The sequence below is a fragment of the Dipteris shenzhenensis genome, chromosome 30, assembly GCF_047967505.1.
Source record: "Dipteris shenzhenensis isolate YYH24624 ecotype China chromosome 30, Dip_SZ_1.0, whole genome shotgun sequence".
Lineage (NCBI taxonomy): Eukaryota > Viridiplantae > Streptophyta > Polypodiopsida > Gleicheniales > Dipteridaceae > Dipteris > Dipteris shenzhenensis.
Window position 1 is genome coordinate 25,711,361 of NC_141625.1, and position 18,575 is coordinate 25,729,935.

General features: G+C 40.9%; 1 protein-coding gene and 1 pseudogene across 1 annotated transcript; both read right to left on the reverse strand.

Annotated features, from left to right (window-relative positions):
- Positions 1–6,799: 6,799 nt before the first annotated feature.
- LOC147881889 (pentatricopeptide repeat-containing protein At5g27110 pseudogene) lies at positions 6,800–8,245 on the reverse strand (annotated as a pseudogene).
- Positions 8,246–8,385: 140 nt separating this feature from the next.
- Positions 8,386–9,814, reverse strand: LOC147881890 (pentatricopeptide repeat-containing protein At2g13600-like). Its single transcript, XM_087401468.1, has 2 exons — positions 8,538–9,814; positions 8,386–8,398 (listed from the first exon to the last, which is right to left on the reverse strand). Exons 1-2 carry the CDS (start codon positions 9,812–9,814, stop codon positions 8,386–8,388), a joined length of 1,290 nt encoding a protein of 429 aa, XP_087257594.1.
- Positions 9,815–18,575: the final 8,761 nt, after the last annotated feature.

Here is an 18,575-nt window from a genome sequence, read left to right on the forward strand (position 1 = left end):
TCAACTACAGGCAATAGGATCTAAAAGAAATATCTTTATGCTTGATAACAGGCGTCACTGTCGACATCTCCTTCTTGATAAGAAACTGTTGGCTTTGACAAGGATAACAACTATGGCTGGGCCATGAAGCCTGTAGTCCCAGAGTGCATTGTGTTCATGTTCTAACATGTTGTGCCGATGGATGGATGTAGGTGAGTCCAGTTACCTAGCTCAGCATTTTGGTTATCAAGAGGAGAGGATGATGACACACATGACAACAGCATTGGCTCACTATACGAGATTTGCCCCTCAACATAGGAACAATTTTTATGGATAGCCGGTTGATTTTTGACACCTTTTATTAACTTTTTGGGAAGCCCCATCTTGGTTGTAACTAGTTAATGGGTGGGCTATTAGTCGGGATGCATATATTGCTAAAGCATGACAAAAAAAGTAGACATCCTTGAATATTATCTAAGCAAATTAAACTATCAACTATGTTTCAGAATTTTGTAATAGAGGCATAACTTGTTTTTTGCAATATCTATCTGATATGCACCTTGATTGGAGTAATTTTACTATAATATGAAAAGCCCAGAAATGAAAATTTCTTTGTACATATGGAGATATATGTATGGAAAAAAATATTAAAATGCATGTTGCAACAAAGGATGCATTAATTACATAGGACTGATGTTGCATGAGAGGAGAAAGACAACTATATAACTGGGAACTAGAGGGTTGTGATGAGGGAGGACTAGATTTCACTGTTCTAATAGGCAACACACACACACACACACACACGTATACTTTCCCAATGCGATTAATTATTCTTTTATGTACACCGCGTGAAATCTTTCCTTTATAATCTATTTTTAACCACCCCACACACCAAGCACACTAATCCTCCCATACCTCCACTAACCCCTTCTCAACCCATGCTCTCGTTTGCTCCTTACTCCACTTGTGACTTAAACATTTTTTAAATTATCTAAGAATCCATATGGTTTCTATATTCCTAGGTAAAGCAATAGTTGGCTGGGCAAAACATGCATTACATGTCTACCCAAACGTAACTATGTTATTCTAACACCTAGTTTTTTTGGATGGTGGTAGGTATGTGGACCTTGACCTTGGAACTAGGACTACCTAAGGATTCGACATTTTTTTTCAATATTGTGTTTGTAAAACTCAACATTATTAAAAATTCTTAATTTTGTGGAAACTTTTGCAAACTCTAGTTGTTCCCCATTTTTAAACTTTTTATCGAATTGATGGAATTAATTGTGTGGCTCAATTATTGATGGGACTTTTTAATCTAAACACACACACACACATACACACACACACACACACACACACACACACACACACACACACACACACACACACACACACACACACACACACACACACACACATATACCCATACATACATAGAGAGAGAATGAAAGATGATTATCACTCATGAAAATCAGCATTATACTCCACGAATTGTTTTTTTCAATGTAGCTAACAACCTGTGTGTGTGTGTGTGTGTGTGTGTGTATCTATCTGTCATTCTCTCTCTCTCTCTCTCTCTCTCTCTCTCTCTCTCTCTCTCTCTCTCTTACTACATGTATGTGTGTGTGTGTGTGTGATCCCATGGAAGTCGCACTATGGTTGCTCAAGCATATGCTGATGATTCATTTTCTACTCCAAAGAATACTACTAGGGATCTTTTTTCCCTCATGGATTCTCTATTATTATATGGCATGGCTGCTAGTCTACATGTGAATTTTTAGAAGTCTAAGCTTTTACAGCTGCATTCAAAAGACTAGCATAGTCTTTTATGGGTAGGGGAAATTGTCTTGCCTACTCAGTTGGTCTGCCATTTTGGTTACCCTTTGGGCTAGATGATTACGGGTTGCCAACAAACTGATTGCGTCCTTACAAAATTGAAGAAAAAGCTTGAATACAAGATATTAGCAACTTGGCCATTGCATGTTCACCTCAGGATAGTTGAATCCATTTTGGTGGCATACAGTCAGTTTTACCTACCTTTGATCATGTTTGGCAAGGGAAATCTTACATACTTTATGTTAGCCATTATGGAAACTTTTTGGTGATCGAAATATGGCTGAAAAAGTTTGAGATTGCTTTCAGGTGCAACATCTCCATTCACCAAAGATGCATGGAGGTTTTAATATTCTCAACATTCACTTGCATATCCTTGCTCATAAGGGCAAAATGATGCTGCAATTTATGCAAGAAGATCAACGTTGGGCTTCCATGATGCATTATTGCAAATCAACAGCTCTGCTTTTGGTTATTGGCAACCAACTCTATGGGATTTTCTTCTTGGTTGTATCGATGGCAGGATAGAAGGTTGTCCTTTGGTTTCGAAAATTTAATTTGATTGGAAGCATACGGCATTGCCGCGACTCCTCGTAAGCCAATTCCTTAAGTGCTGAAAGTTTACATTGGTCTTAGGTTTTCGACCCTCAGTTGACTTTGTGGGAACCCAAAAGTTATTACTTTATTAGTTTCAAAGGGATATGCTTTGTGGTTGATGTAATTCAAGATGACGATACCATGATTTCTTTTCCTTTGGTTGCCACACAATATGGTTTAGGCATGCATTATCATCCTCTCTGGCAAAAGATTGCTCAAATGCTTCAGCCTTTTTTGTTGGTACCACCACTTGAGCTTCAGGATAGGCTTGATGATTGGACTCTTCATTCCCTAGGTTCATTAGCCCATCCTTTACGGCTATCTCATATTAGGGTATCTTCCTTGTATAAAGTTTTGCTACCCCCACCTTGGGCTTAAGATAAGGCAAATCAACTTTGGCGCATGAATCACCTACCCAAGTGGTGGATGAAGAGATTGCGGTAGCTTTGGACTTCCAAAGTTCCTCTCTGGAGTAGGTTTTCTTGTGGCGAGTGATGTTGGGAGTTCTTTCGTCTAGATAGCTCTTGGCACGAAAGATATTGCTCCAGTTGTTTGTCACAAATGTTTGGATCCATGAGAATTTGTGCCTCATCTCCTTTGGCATTGTGCACACTCCTATGATTTCTTGGGTTTTCTTCGGCAACGTTTGATAGTTAGATTTCCTACTACTACCTTTGGAAAGCATTTTTAGCTTTTTGGGATTCACCCATGTAGACAAGGGTTTGAGTTGTTCTTCACGCGGGTTCATTTACTAGGCACTTTGGACACTATGGAAGGATAGAAATCAAAGTGTCATTGGTGATCCTATGTTTTCCACTTTCCCTTTTTTCATACACTCTCAACAGCAACAATCTTTTTTGGATTGTCTGCAAACCAATTACATAGACGATAATGTATATTTGTCATATAGTGAGATCTTCAGTTGATGTACTTTTGAGCTCCCCTTTTAGGGGAAGCTATTTTGTAATATAAAGCATAAAAAAATGTCACACAAAAAAAAGTATTTGTGTGTGTGTGTGTGACCACTTTAATCAGTTCATTAAATTGTTTTTAAATTTCTAGTAAGTTTATATAAACCAAATGTACAAGAAGGACCCTCAACCTCCAAATTTGACTATTCACCATGAGGATGGAGGGATTGCCTTATAGGACCACCTAATGAGAGTGAAGGTGGTTAAACATCAACTAATAGACATTTGTCATAAGGTGGGGACTTGGTATAGTTGCCCATGATTTTATTGAATATGCTGCCAAAGAGCCTCAAGAACTTTGTGACCAATGTTACGACTTAAAAAAGGTTACAGGCACTCATTTATGAAGAGTTGGTGGACTATGTTGGTACAAGAAGATGCCAGGGCAAAGATCTACAATAGAGATACAGCAAGGATGTCAAAGCTTCGATACAAAAGCAAGATAAGGCTCACGAAAGGGCAAGCACAAGCCCAATTGAAGAAAAGATGACAAATGTGATGATGATGAGGACTCTTGAAGAAATGCTTCTACCGCAAATGAGTCTGGACATTATTGGGGGACTGCTAAGAGAAGAAGGCAAATCAAAAGAAGAAGAAGGAATCCACACAAGAGTTAGAGGCAGCAAAATAGTGGGTAGTGTGGTTATAGAAACAATATATCTTTTCTTTGGTAATGAATTTGAGTGTTGCTAAGATGAGATATGTAGTTTTAGGAGAAACTCTCTAAATGAATAACATGAGGGATGGTCCAATGGGCTAGAGGTACCAAGAATCTTTGTGAAGATGGAGGACAACAATGGTTGCTTAGCTAAGAACATCGTTGACATCACTTGCGTGAAGCATGGATGATTTTTTCAACTTAGTTTCGTTAAGAAGCTAAACTTTTATATTGGCATCGAATGTTTGTGTGCCCTAATAAAAATAAATGTTTGAAACATTCGCTAGGATTTGAAACTTTTAAGTAAAAAAATTTAAAGATTCGCCTCGATTTACATTTTTTCCTTCAAAATTCAAAAGAAAAAATATAAAAAAGTACTACATTCTACCAATATTGTGAAACTAAAAAAAGGAGCTTAAAAACTTTTGCTAATATTTTATATTAATATATAAGCATAGCTTTGATAAAAACATCCCTGATGTGAAGGAATAGCCTTTGGAGGTACTTCCAAGATCAAGGTTAGAGGAGTTGAAGACACTAAAGGTTGCAGTATAGAGTTACACGTGGGTGCCTTTGGGAGGAACCTGACTTGTTTATAATGCAAGCAACCAAAAGTGGATCCAATTGTATGTAAATTCTCTATGTATTCATTCAGACTTTAGTAGCTTGTCAGCATAATGTTTGCATTGTTTTCTCAAGTATTGAGAGAATGTAGAGTGAAAGCCAACCTGGCACAGGCAGAGGCAAAGTCTTATTATAGAGGTCATCAAGGCCAATTCCATGACTTCTATCAAAGGATAAACAAGCGCTACATGAATGCAATGCCTACATTCACGAACCATTTCCTCAAAATTGGTTTTCATCTATCCTTTAGACATTGTTATTGTTGTCGTTTATTTTGATTATTAATCATCACGTGTTCCAATGGCCAAATCATTTCACAAGTCAAAGTGCAACACACATCTGAGTTTTGCATGAAAGACATGAGACCTCTATTATTTTCTTAGTATGAAAATATGGAGGGATGAAACTATCATCATGCTCACACACGGCAAACATAGTAAGGGATTTGAAGTAGTTCAGCATGCTTGACTACAAACCTTTGCTAGCTTGGATGGCAAATTGCAATCCTCCACAATATAGACCAATATAGACTGCCCATTGATAGCTTAATTTATTTGATAGTCACAAGGCTTGATATTTCTTATGCAATTAGTGTTCTCAATCAGTTCATCTTTGCTAGAAGGGTACTCAAAGACACATGTGACAAATTATTAGAACTTGATTTCTTTGGTTATATTGATGCTGATTAGGCAATGTTGATGATAGATGTGTACAAGTGGTTATTGCTTTAGTCTTGAATCTACAATCTTATCATCCCGAAGCAATAAGCAAACAACTATGGCCTTATCTTCTATAGAAAAAGAATACAAAAGATCAATCGCATGCAAAGCATTCAGAAAACTACTTTAGAAATTTTCTTAAGAGATTTAACAATACTCTTTTCCAATAATACGACATTGCTCTATTCCAATAATATGAGCAAAATACAAGTGGCCAAGGAACCAATGTTTCATGCTGAAACAAAGCATACTGAAAGATCTAACAATACTCTACTTCAATAATACAACATTTTTCTATTCCAATAATATGAGCAAAATACAAGTGGCCAAGGAACCAATGTTTCATGCTAGAATAAAGCATATTGAAATGCATAACCACGTCACATAAAAAACCTTTAGTGAAGAGATAAACCTTGTTCATGTTTCAATCCAAGAACATGTTGCAAACATCATTACCAAGCCAATTTTCCTCGTCAAGTTCTCTTATTTTTTGGGACAACTTGGCATTTTCTAGAACATACCACAACTTAAGAGGGAAGTGAGTCTGAGTTGTACTTATGTGCATTTTCTTCCGTTCATTATGCATATTGCATATACTAGTCTATTATTTTCTTTTTGAATACTTCAAGCATAATTTCTAAGAGAAACAAAAATGTAACTCTCCTATCTTATGTGCATATATTCCTTGGAGAACTACAATGCAGCTAATGGGACCTAACACGAAAGGCTCATGCATTCCTTTTCTTTTCTCAACCTAATTCAATGGTTTACAGTGAGTTCTTTCCCATACATGCACTCAACTCCCACTCTCCCTAACCCCTCAACACTATTTAGAACCCGAAGGTGGTCCAATACGAAGGGGGTTCTTTCCCATACATGCACTCCCCTCTTTTCCCACTCTCCCTAACCCCTCAACACTATTTAGAACCCGAAGGTGGTCCAATACGAAGGGGGTTCACCAATTCAAAAGGAGTGTATATTCTCCTTTGAAGGATCAAGTGTCATGTGTTGACACTTCATATTCCCCTTGAAAGTATCAGTGTCATGCATTGACTATGCACACAAGAACTGCCACCGCCATGCCATCTATTGCTGATCTTCGCTCGCTCTTTGCCAGCCACCCATTGGTTCTAAGCAACTGCTCTATAAGCTACTTACCATACTGCCGCCACGTTGGTCCAGACGCATGGGCTCTGTCTGGTCTAAGCACCCTGTAGATGCTACTAGCTTTGTCTACCAGCTTTCCAGATAACACGCCACTATTCGCCCCTGTGCAATTGTGATTCACAGCCACATCTGCTGCTGGTACAATATGCCACATGATGCTTGTTGTTGATGCTCAATCTGCCCTGCCAACATGTGGCAAGCACACCGCCACCCGTGCCCTGCCACAGGCGACTCCTTTCTCATCCTTACTACATTACTGACCTGGCTACATTACCACTGATGTTTTCTAGTAAGGCACACGGTGAAGCATTGCTTGCATCTAACTCAGATACAAGATTTGCAGCACGTGCAGCTCGTTCCACATCACTGTGAATTCTGCATGATGAAAGCAAGCTCAACCAAGCTGAGCTGACCTGTTTAAATGGCATGCTGATGATCAAATCCTCTGCCTCTTCCAATTGTCCTCGTCGACCAAGAAGATCAATTATGCACACATAATGCTCCACTGAGGGGGTTACACCATGGTTTATGTGCATGGATGCCAAGTATTGTGTCCCATCAGCAACCAGGCCTGTATGATTGCATGCAGTGAGAACACATATGAAGGTTATCTTGTCTGGCTTCAAGCCTTCAGCCTGCATTTGACCAAACAGTTGTAATGCATCGTTGCCATCCCCATTCTGGGCACATGCTGCAATCATGGCATTCCATGAGACCACATCGCGCAGTGGCATCTCTACAAATACAGCCCTTGAATCATCCAAGTTCCCACATTTGCCGTACATGTTTACGAGGGAGTTCCCCACAAGAATGTCAGATTCCCAGCTGTTGCCAATAACATTAGCATGTATATCTCGACCCTCTTCTAGGGCTCCCACGCTGCCAAGGGCATCTGAAATGGAGATGAAAGTGATTTTATCTGTGTTGATGCCTTTGGCCTGCATTTGATCAAACATTTGTAGGGCTTTTGTGCTGTGCCCATTCTGAGCATATACTGAAATCACAGTGTTCCAAGAGACAACGTCTCTCAGTGGCATGTCTTCAAACACAGCATCTGCATCATCCAGGCTACTGCACTTGCCATACATATTGACAAGAGCATTCCCCACAACAATGTCTGACTCCCATCCTTTGCCAATAATCGTGGTGTGGATTTCTAAACCCTCTTCTATAGCTGTCACACTGGCACATGCATCCAAAATGCAAAGAAAGGTGATCTTGCCTGGCTTGATGCCTTCGGCCTGTATTTGACCAGCCAGATGTATGACCTCTTTGCCATGCCCGTTCTGGGCACATACTGCAAGCATGGCGTTCCAGGAGACCATGTCCTGCAGCGGCATCTGTGCAAACACAGCCCTTGAGTTATCCACGCTCCTGCACTTGCCATAGAAACTGACAAGGGTTGTCCCAACGACAATGTCTGATTCCCATCCATTGCCAACAATAGCAGCATGGACCTCTAGACCCTCTTCTAGGGCTGCCACATCAGTACACACATTCATAATACAGAGCAACGAGATCTTGTCTGGCTTGATACCTGCAGCCTGCATTTTACCATACAGTTGTAAGGCCTCCATGCCATAACCATTCTGGGCGAACACTGCCATCATGGCACTGAAGGAGACTACGTTCTGCATTGGCATCTCTGCAAACACAGCCCTAGAATCATCCACGCTCCCACACTTGCCGTACATATTGATAAGGGCATTCCCCACAACAGTGTCTGACTCCAATGCGTTGCCAACAATAGTTGCGTGGATCTCTTGACCCTGCTCTAGGGCTGCAACACTCGCACATGCATTCAAAACACAGACCAACGTGCTTACGTTTGGCTTTATGCATTTGACCTGCATTTCATAGAGCAGTTGGAGAGCAATCTTGCAATGTGCATTGTGGGCACATGCAGCAACCATGGAACTGAACAAGACCACATCCCACAATGGCATCTGTCCAAACACAGCCCTTGAATCCTCCAGGCTCCCGCACTTGCCATACAGATTAATAAGGGCTCTCCCCACAACATCATCCCTTTCCCACCCAATGCCAATAACACTCGCATGGATCTCTCGACCTTCTTCTAGGGCTGCCACACTGGCACACGCATCCAAAATGCACATGAAGGTGATCTTGTCTGGCTGCATGCCTTGGGATTGCATTTGATCATACAGTCGTAGGGCCTCCTTGCCATACCCATTCTGGGCACATGCTGCAATCATGGCACTGAAGGCAACCATATTACACAAATGCATCACTGAAAACACGGCCCTTGAATCATCCAGGCTCCCACACTTGCTGTACATATTGATGAGGGCTGTTCCAATGACAACATCAGACTCCCATTCGTTGCAAACAATAGTAGCATGAATCTCTCGACCCTCTCCTAGGGCTGCTACATTGGCACATGCATCCAAAACACAGATGAAGGTGATCTTGTTCGGCTTGAGGCATTCAACATGCATTTGGCAAAATAGTTCCAGGGCCTCTTCATTTTGCCCATTCTGGGCACATGCTAGGATAATGGAACTCCAGGTGACGACATCCCGCAATGGCATCTCTGCAAACACAGCCCTGGAGTCATTGAGACTCCTGCATTTGCCATACACATTGACAAGGGCATTACCCACAACAATATCTGACCTCCATCCAGTGCCAGCAATAGTAGCATGGATCTCTCGACCCTGTTCTAAGGCTGACACACTTGCACACGCATCCAAAATGCAGATGAAAGTGATCTTGTCTGGTTCAAAGCCTTCAATCTTCATACGACCAAACAGTTGTAGAGCCTCCTTACCATGCCCATTCTGAGCATACGCAGCAATCATAATAGTCCAAGAGTACAAATTGCGATAGGCTGTGTTGTCAAACACAGCGCGAGCATATTCAAGGCTCCCACACTTGCTGTACATTTGGACAAGAAGGTTACTCAGAAATCGGTTGCCCGTATACCCACGCCTGGTCATGTGCTCATGCACATGTTGACCTTCACACAATGCCTTTGCAGTGGTGCAAAACCTCAAAAGTGAGGCATATGTAGTAGCATCTGTCTCTGGTCCCAGCTGACCGCAGATCTCTTCATTCAAGCTTTTAGGACAGCTATCTTGATTCCTTACAAGGCCACTAGGAGGGTTTCCAACTAAGATGTGTGTACATGCCTTGCTAGTTTCTAATTCTTCTGCAATCGTGGTCCCATTGAACTTCACCGAGCCCAGGACCTTGTCCTGATGCTTCTTTGCTTCCGTCCTATCCTGGGAACATCCCACCATGTGTATTTGCCTTCTCTCACACGATAGCAGCCCGATCGAAAGATGGGTCATGTCCCATGCTGTTGAACGCAGAAGAGGAATACATCCATGCATCTGGAGTTATTGCCAGAACGGTGTTCCGGGAAATGGAAGCTGCAACGGTGTGTTGCTCGTATGTTTCCGTCCACATATTTTTCACGCAACTCACCCAACCCCTCGCACTGTTGTGTGGACAGTGGAACGCATTAACAGTGGGCTTTCGGGAAAATGCCAATCGTTCAGAGTCTTGTTAGGGTGCTCTCGAGTCTGACGGGAGGCTTTCACTTCTGCTGCTTCGAGAGCTGATTTGGTAGAGCTGGCGGAATTTGAGGTAGCGCAATAGAATGCTAATTCCCTGAACCTCTCTTCTGCAGCCAGAATAGAAATTGGACATAATCGCTTAAGGCCGTTTAGACACCGCCAAAGGTGGGCGGGTTACCCCCGGTTACACACCGACTGAGATCAAGAGAATCTACATTTTTCCAATTTCTACATTAAATGAGAGAATAGAAATTGGAAATGATTTCTTAAGAAACTCTACGTTCTAGGGCTGCCTCCCTACTTGCGCAGCGGCCCTCGTTCGATCCCCACGCGGGGTAGAGGTAGGGCGGGTTCCCCTAGATAACCTCAAATAGGGTGTGTGAGCGGGTGGGTGTGTTAGTTTATAAAAAGAAGAAAATCTACATTTAATGTAATTTCAACCCCAGTAATTCCATCAAATTTTGCCTAGCCTCTACTTTGAGGGCAACATTTTAAAGCATTGTAGTCTATAAAGCTGGGGGTTCGTATTAAAGCATTGTAGTCTACAAAACTGACAAACTACAAGTTGTGATGGATTTTGACCTGTAAAAACCAATTTTGTCTAAGAGTAGACTTTGTTTTTTTTTGGGAGGGCCCCCTCCTTGAAGAGAAAGGTAAATGCCAGCAAAATGGGTGTCTCGTGAGGAATCATGGCGATTGGCCGTTAGCTAGGAACCAAGTTTTGAATGAATCCCTCAAATGTCGTGCATTTTCCTTTCATGGAGGACAACTAGAGCAGACATGTTAGAGTTTTAGGAACCTTGGAAAATATTAGGCCCACCATCTCATTTTTTTGGAGAGCTTTGACTTGCAACAAGATTGGTAGAGATCACAATCCTTAGTAGACTAGCGTTCTTGATGGTCAATCACTCAGTACTTGGTTTGGTAACCTACAATCTGCTATGCATGCTAAGTACTACCAAAGATGAAAAGGGGAAGTGGGGAAATCGAGCATCAATGTACTACTAATAAGGTTGTTATAATGCGGAAACACTTTGTCAGCTTCGACAGGGGCCTACGTCTTCTATCTAGGTTTCACCCACACTAAGTCACCATCACTCCGTATTATAAAGGGTTTGTCTATGCATATTCCTCCCTTTGTCTACGCATATTCCGCCCAAACCACCACCAATACTATGTTATCTACCACTTTGCTCGCACTTACTACATCAGCCATGTTCATGTACCTTCCAGATGCGAGTCCCCTCATTTGGTGTCAAGGGTTAACACTCCCTCACACTAAGCTTGGACCGAGTCCTTGGGTGCGAATCCCAAAGGGAACTCGGGGGAAGGGTTGGCAGGGACCACCCTTGTTTTGAAACTATGGGGACATGATGACCTCCCCAAAAGTGGCCATTGGAGTGATGTTGTACCATGCATGTGAGGATGTTGTGGGCCTTGTTGGCACCAAGAGGGCATGAACGCCGCAGTTGCTATGAGAACTATGCCAGCGAGATGTTAAATTTGTTGACCACCTGTTGACCAATGATAGATGGTATTGATCCCAATTGGAACATCTAAGTAGATCCTTCATTCTTCGTTTTAATGCTCGATCACATGTACCACATCTGAGTGGATGATGCCTTTATGTGCAGATTTGACTTGTATATGTTTTGGGGGACACTTGACTCTCATTCCACTTTTCCACATATCCTCAACAGACTTCTATTAGATGCTACCCACATCGAGTGTGACTCTCATTCCACTTTTCCATAGATCCTCAACAGACTTCCATTAGATGCTACCCAATAGAGCATGACTCGATGAGGGTGATTGCCAATAGTTTCTCAATCAACTTGAGGAGATTGCTGATGTAGGTGGGCAACGTCTTTGTTGTGGGCATCTCTAAGGCAACGATGTGCTCCCTTACTACCCATTGCTCTTCCTTGTATCTAGCATGTTCCTTCTATGCCTTGTTATTGGTTATGAGATGCCATATGATTGTATAGACTTAGGTGGCCCACCAATACTCCAGTGGGTGACTCAGGCCAATGGACAAGGAGCTCCCTGCCTATAGCCAAAGTCCTATACTTTATCTCTAGACTCTCTTGCTTCCCTAGGATGGCTCTTAATCTTTTCTTGGAGAGTGGAATGGAAATTGGTAGCTATACATCATGCTACCTGTAGGGGCTTGGCCTTGTAAAACTCTTTGGCTCTAGGGAAGGGGTCTATGGCTATGCTTTGGATGAGTCAATGCACTGGCCTTTGCTACTATCTCAAATACTTTCATGAAAATTGTGTGCTCCTTTCAAAATTGTTGTAGAAAAGCTCGATATGCTCTAGCCAAGGCTTTATATGTTCTTGCCAAAGCTTTGTGCTTAGTCTTGACATGGTCATCTTCTTCACATATGAAACACTTGATCATTGCCTTTCCTTTGTCTTGATCATTGCCTTTCCTTTCCTCACCTATTTTCATGGTGGCTTGTCATCTCTTGACCTAGCTTCCTATGTTACTCGGATAACATTGATTGTCTACTTGTTATGGTATTGGCACTCATAGCTATCATGGTCATGTTTCAGACATGGCTCATGGTACTTTGTATGGCATTCTACTTCTGTGTGGTCACCACATGAAGATTTTGTTGCACCATTTCTCATTCAGTCTGAGTCTTCCTTGGATGCCTAGCTCTTGTGATGCTTTCTTGAGCTATGTGGTTAGTACTTCTTTCTTTGCTATGGGAAATGGGCCAACTTGTTGCTTGCTCTCCTCCATATTCTTCTTTGGCTTTGGCTTGGCCATGCTACACTTCTCCAAAGCAAGTGCTCACTTGAGTAGCTCTTCATAGGTTCTTGTTGGATTCACTCTCTCCAGTGATTGGAGATCCATCAACACCTTGCTCAATAGCCAAGTATGAATTATCTTGTCATTTAGCAACCTACTGAATTGGTTTATCATTCTCTCTTTTTTTTCTTCAAGTCATTGACTTTTGTATTACATCTTCTTCTTTTATAGAATCACCTCAAGAAGGTTGTGGTGCCAATCATAGAAGTATCTAATGGGGAATTGGTTGAACCATCTCTATGCCATTTTCACTAACATGTAGGGAAAGTAATTCATGTATTCATCTTCTATCCTACACTAACAATGGTGCACACTTGGAGGAAACTTTGTATGTGACTTCCTTCATAAAACATGACAAAACCAAGTTTTGATTAGATTGTCACAAAGATGGATAAAATCAATTTGAATTTTGATTATCGTTCGACCACTTCAACTATGAATGCTGCCTTAACTGCCTCCAAAGTTAACATATATCAAACTCTGTTTCCCCAAGGCTTTATGGCTCATGGGGGAACACATCTGTAACTGTTCACTCATTTAGCTTCCCACCCCCTACTTGTAGCACCGTTCTATGGCAAGTCGTCAATGTTAAGGAGTGACTGCATACAATCCATTAGAAATTGATTAGAAATTTGATCAAATGCATTGTTGAGATTACTCGTCATGATCCCTTGTGTATGGAATCACAATGCACATGCTAAGAAGATGCCACCGATAGTGTAGAATGATCCTCTCTAGTGGATCTCCATGGTGCTATCAAGGGAGAGCCACAAAAATTCAGAGATGTGTACCCTGTTGCTGAGAGGGTAAGTGAATCACAACAATGTGTTAAGGTTTGACCCTATAGTTATCCTTTGACTTCCTTGATTACTTATAGAATGATCTTGAGTAGGAGCTCCTTGGAGATCATGCTCACGGTTAATGTTTCCATGGAGATTGCTCACACCAATAATGGATGTTACTATCATTGCCAAAAGGTCGCTAGAATTTCAATCGAGTTTTTAGTATGTAGTGCTCTCTCCTCCTACCTTCTTAACATGATTTTGGTTTAAGATATCGATCTCGATGATGACATAGATGTCAAATTTAATCATTTTCCATCATAAATTCCTCATAGAATTGAGGGCAATTTAGAACATTCTCCTTAATCTTTAAAGAATCCGTGGGAAGAAGGGTGATGGGTCTCCACTAGTGAACCTCTTTTCTATCCCCCCTTTCTTATCGACGAAAGGCTACCTAGCATCCTTCTTGTGTTGAAGATATGTTGGAATGTAGCTAGGAGATGAATCTTATCTACTGAGCCATTATGGGTCTAACAAGTATCATTATATGGATTCAATGAACCTTTTGATACAAAACCTTATTTGAAAGATGACTTTGACCAATCAAAACACTTGTTGATTCTTGACTAACCAATCTCCTCATGATCTTCAAATCTAGATGCCATTTATCTTGTCAAATTTAGTACATTTGTACCTATATATCCATAAGTCAGTACAAACAAATGCACTCTACAAACAAGTTTCATAAGAGGTTCATAATACAGGAGTGCTATTGTTTGGTGAAAATACATATTTGTAATTTCTCTTAATGAGTGGTTTTTCTACTTGATTTCTATGCAAAACTAGGGCTAATCTTTTATGCTAGTAGCAAATAAATTTTTGTTACTCTCAATGCCATGGATGTATCAATAGTATGGTTTGTTCTTGAAACAATGTCCTCACTGCTTGACATGTGTCCTTAGATAACATCATAACTTGTGGTGATGAGACAAAGATAGGTAAGCCAATTCATTGCAGCATCATACGGTTCAAAGTTAGGTAATTTTTCCCTCATATAAATAAATCTATTACTTTTTTCCCCCGTTAAATGAAATATGACAAACCATTCATTAAGGGTGTTGTAGTAGCAAAACATTATACAAGAAAACTCCAAATCTTCTTTTAACAAAAATGATCAAGTAATATATTAAGTGTGTTGTCTTATGGAACTTCTACAATGCATCATTATAATACAATAATATATTGCCTTCTGTTTAGTTCTGTTTAGTCTCTAGAATTTTGATTACATTCTTGTATTTGTGATTTTACTAGATTGAAAGACAAGGAAAGGAGAAGTATGTGTGCTATGCAAATACAGTATAAATCACGAAGAGTTTAAATCCTCCACTTTTCCATGTGGGGGTTAAAGGCCATTGTACCTTAACCTCGGTTATGTACAATACTCAAACACACACACACACACACATATATATATAGATGAAATAGAAGATTAGGGTGTTCTGCACCCACCAAAACTTGTCTCTCAAGCTTCCTCTCACCCTCTTAGCTTCCATCATGTCCTCACAACTGGTATCAAAGCTTGGCAGTAGAGCCTGGTGGTAGCATGAGTAGCCTGGTGTAGCCTCTAGCCCGGAGAGAGAGTGGTGCATCCTAAAGATCCTTGTTTAGCAGGAGGAGCTGCAAATTTTAGAGCTGCTATAGCAGTTAGAGATAAAGGGGAAAAATCCTCTTGGGCATTTGTTTTGCTGGGTTGCAAAGTTGAAGGCGCAAGATATAAGCAAATCTTCTCAAACACACATATGTAGTGGTGCAAATATCCGGAGTTAGAGATAGAATTTTGACTTGAAGTCTTCAAGAAAGTTGTAGATCAGATTGAGAGCTACATTTTCACTTTTAAAAATATCTGTCATCCAAGTTTTCAGTGAAAAGTTATAGCTCCTGCAAAAAGTGACAAAATTCATTTCTTGTGAGGATTTCGTGTGTTGGATCTCCATATCGAGGCCACCATTTGCAGTTCTGACACTCCCAATGGATCCAGAGTGGTCCAAAACTTCTACTTGAGAAGTTGCTTCTAGTCCCATGAACTTTTGAAGCTGTGGTGAATCTCTGTCTACTCCGATGTCTTCATTTTGCCATTTTCTGTGTGAGTGGGATCTCAGCATCCAGGCCTCCATTTGCAGAGCTGTCTGTCCCGTTCGAGTTCGATCCGGGACTACCTAAAACACATGTCTACAAAGTTGCTTTCCATTCCATGAAGAATCGAGGGAGTTGTGATTCTCTGTGTTTTTCTGTCGTCTCTTTGAAGGAAATTTCTCAAAGTTTCCAAGACCTTCTCATTGATTGCCATGTGGCATTTTGGCTAAGGTTAAGTTTCCTAAGGTTCATTTTTGCAAGTAAATGCAAGGGTTGATTGGCTCTTACTCCATCCTTGGATGAGATTTTGGAGTTGTGGCAGAAGAGAGATATTTGCAGATTGTCTTGCTGAGTTCGATTATGCAGTGACGCCCATGTTTTGAAACATCCTAGGTTCTACTTTCACTAGCAGTCATTGTCGTAAGGCCATGATTTCTTGGATATACCTTATGCAGATCACTCTGGTTGCAGTCTGAGTCTGAGTGGTGTGTGCTCATTTGTGGTCTGCATTGGGTTGCATTGGATGCTTTATAGGCCATTTGGATGCATTGCAATCCTTGTTGGATGTGCTAATAGGCCTAAATTGCCTTGTGGGATGCTTTATTGATGGACGCTTTAGCACATAGATGCTATTTTATGCTGAGGGATAGCTTTCACATATTGCAGTGGATGCACAAGTTGTGCTATGATCTTTTGGATGAGACATTATTGATGCTTATGACCATGGACGGTGTTTATGCTTGAGGCATTTGGCTCTTATTGTCATTATATTTACCATTGTTTTGTCATTGTGGGTTGACATTTTCTTTTGGGCCAGATTTGCTCATATGGATGCATAGTATATGCACGAGTCAAATGCATTTTGATGCTTTGAGCCTTGAGTTTTGGTGACACTATCCTTCATTAAACCAGACATATTGGGTGCACCTGGTATTTGGTGTGATTTCTCTTTTGCAGGTACTAGCATTTGGGATTTTGTTTCATTTGCATCATGACATCCTCTTCCATGTCTGAAAAGGAAATTTTTAGCATTAAAAAGTTTAATGGGACAAACTTTTTTTGTGTGGAAAGAACAGATATGGGATGTGCTTATTCAAAAGAAGCAGATTAAACCCTTGGCAGGGATTGAAGCTAAGCCTCGAGATATGTCTGAGGATGATTGGAATGAGTTGGATGCATTAGCAAAGTCTACTATTAGAATTCATCTTGCAGAGTCAGTTTATTTCATAGTAGTAAATGAGCAGACTATGGAAGATTTGTGGAAGAAATTGTGTGCCACTTATGAGAAGGAAGCTGACTCTAATAAAGTTTACCCCATGAAGAGGTTGTTTGAGCTGTAAATGAAGGAAGGGTTCTCCATTGCTTCTCACTTGAATGAATTCAATATTATTTTTAGCCAGCTTCACGCTCAAAAGATGAATTTTGATGTGGAGACTAAGGCAATATTTCTCTTATGTTCATTGCCATCCTCATGGGATACCTTCCGTACAGCTATCTGAATACCCTGCACCTGGTGGAGTACTGAAGTTTGATGATGTTGTGGGTAGCTTGTTGGCCGAGGAGATTAGAAGGAAGTATATGGATGGCAACAAGCAAGATGTAGCCTTAAATGTACAAAGGGGCAAATCACAGTTTAGGGGGAAGTCCCAAGAAAGGGGGAAGTCTTGTTAGCAAATCCAGGGGACGGAACATTGAGTATTACCACTGTGGCAAGAAGGGCCATATGAAAAAGGATTACTACAAGCTGAAAAGAGAGCAAAAGGATAAGAAAAAGAACGCAAATTGAGGTGCAAATAAGAAGGAAGAGAGTCCAAGGGAGGACAAAGGAAAAATGAAGATCAAGGAGATTAATGCAATCACTGATGATAGTGACAATGACATTCTCTTCATGTCTAGTCTACCTGCTTGCTCACGACTTCAGATGATGCATATTCCCAGGATTGGATTTTGGATTATAGTGCTTCATTCCATGATGTTACTCCCCATAGGGAATGGTTCACTTATGATAATGGAAAGACAGGTTGTGTGCACCTTGGAAATAACTATGCATGTGACATAGTGGGAGCAGGTGACAAAGTTTTCTTTTGCAAAAATGTTTTTGAAAAATGTGAGACATGTGCCTAAGTTGATGAAGAGTCTTATTTTAACGGGTCAGCTAGATGATGCCGGTTTTCAAACCACTTTTGGTTTTCAGAGTTGGAAAATTTAGAAGGGCTCCATGGTTTTGGCTAGGGGTGCCAAGTCTCTGCCAAGTGTGGGACTTTGTATCCCTTACATGTATCAGGGGTGTCTAATCATGTTGTTGCAATAACCGAGTAGCCAAGTACTTCTTTGTGGCATTGCAGGTTGGGACACATGAGCCAGAATGGAATGAAACTCTTATGCCATTTGGGTTATGTACCACATTTGAGTTTTTTTTATTTTGAAATTTGTGAGCACTGTCTTTATGGGAAGCAGACTAAATCAGCACATAAAAGAAGGGGAAAGAAAGAGCTGGAAAGGCTTGGTTTGGTGCATTCAGATGTATGTGGTCCCATGCCTACATGGTCATTAGGTGGGGCTGAATACTATGTGACATTCATTGATGATGCAACTAGGAAAGTGTGGGCTTATGCTAAAGCTCGGAAGAGCGATGTGTTCTAGGTATTTAAAAAATGGTTGGCTTTGGCTGAAAATCAGTCAGGTAGAATGCTTAAATGCCTACGGACTAATAATTGTGGAGAGTATATCTCTCATGACTTTCAGC

Coding starts and splice junctions, on each gene's coding strand:
- LOC147881890 (XM_087401468.1), bottom strand. CDS start 9,814: ATGGTGGGATGTTCCCAGGATAGGACGGAAGCAAAGAAGCATCAGGAC.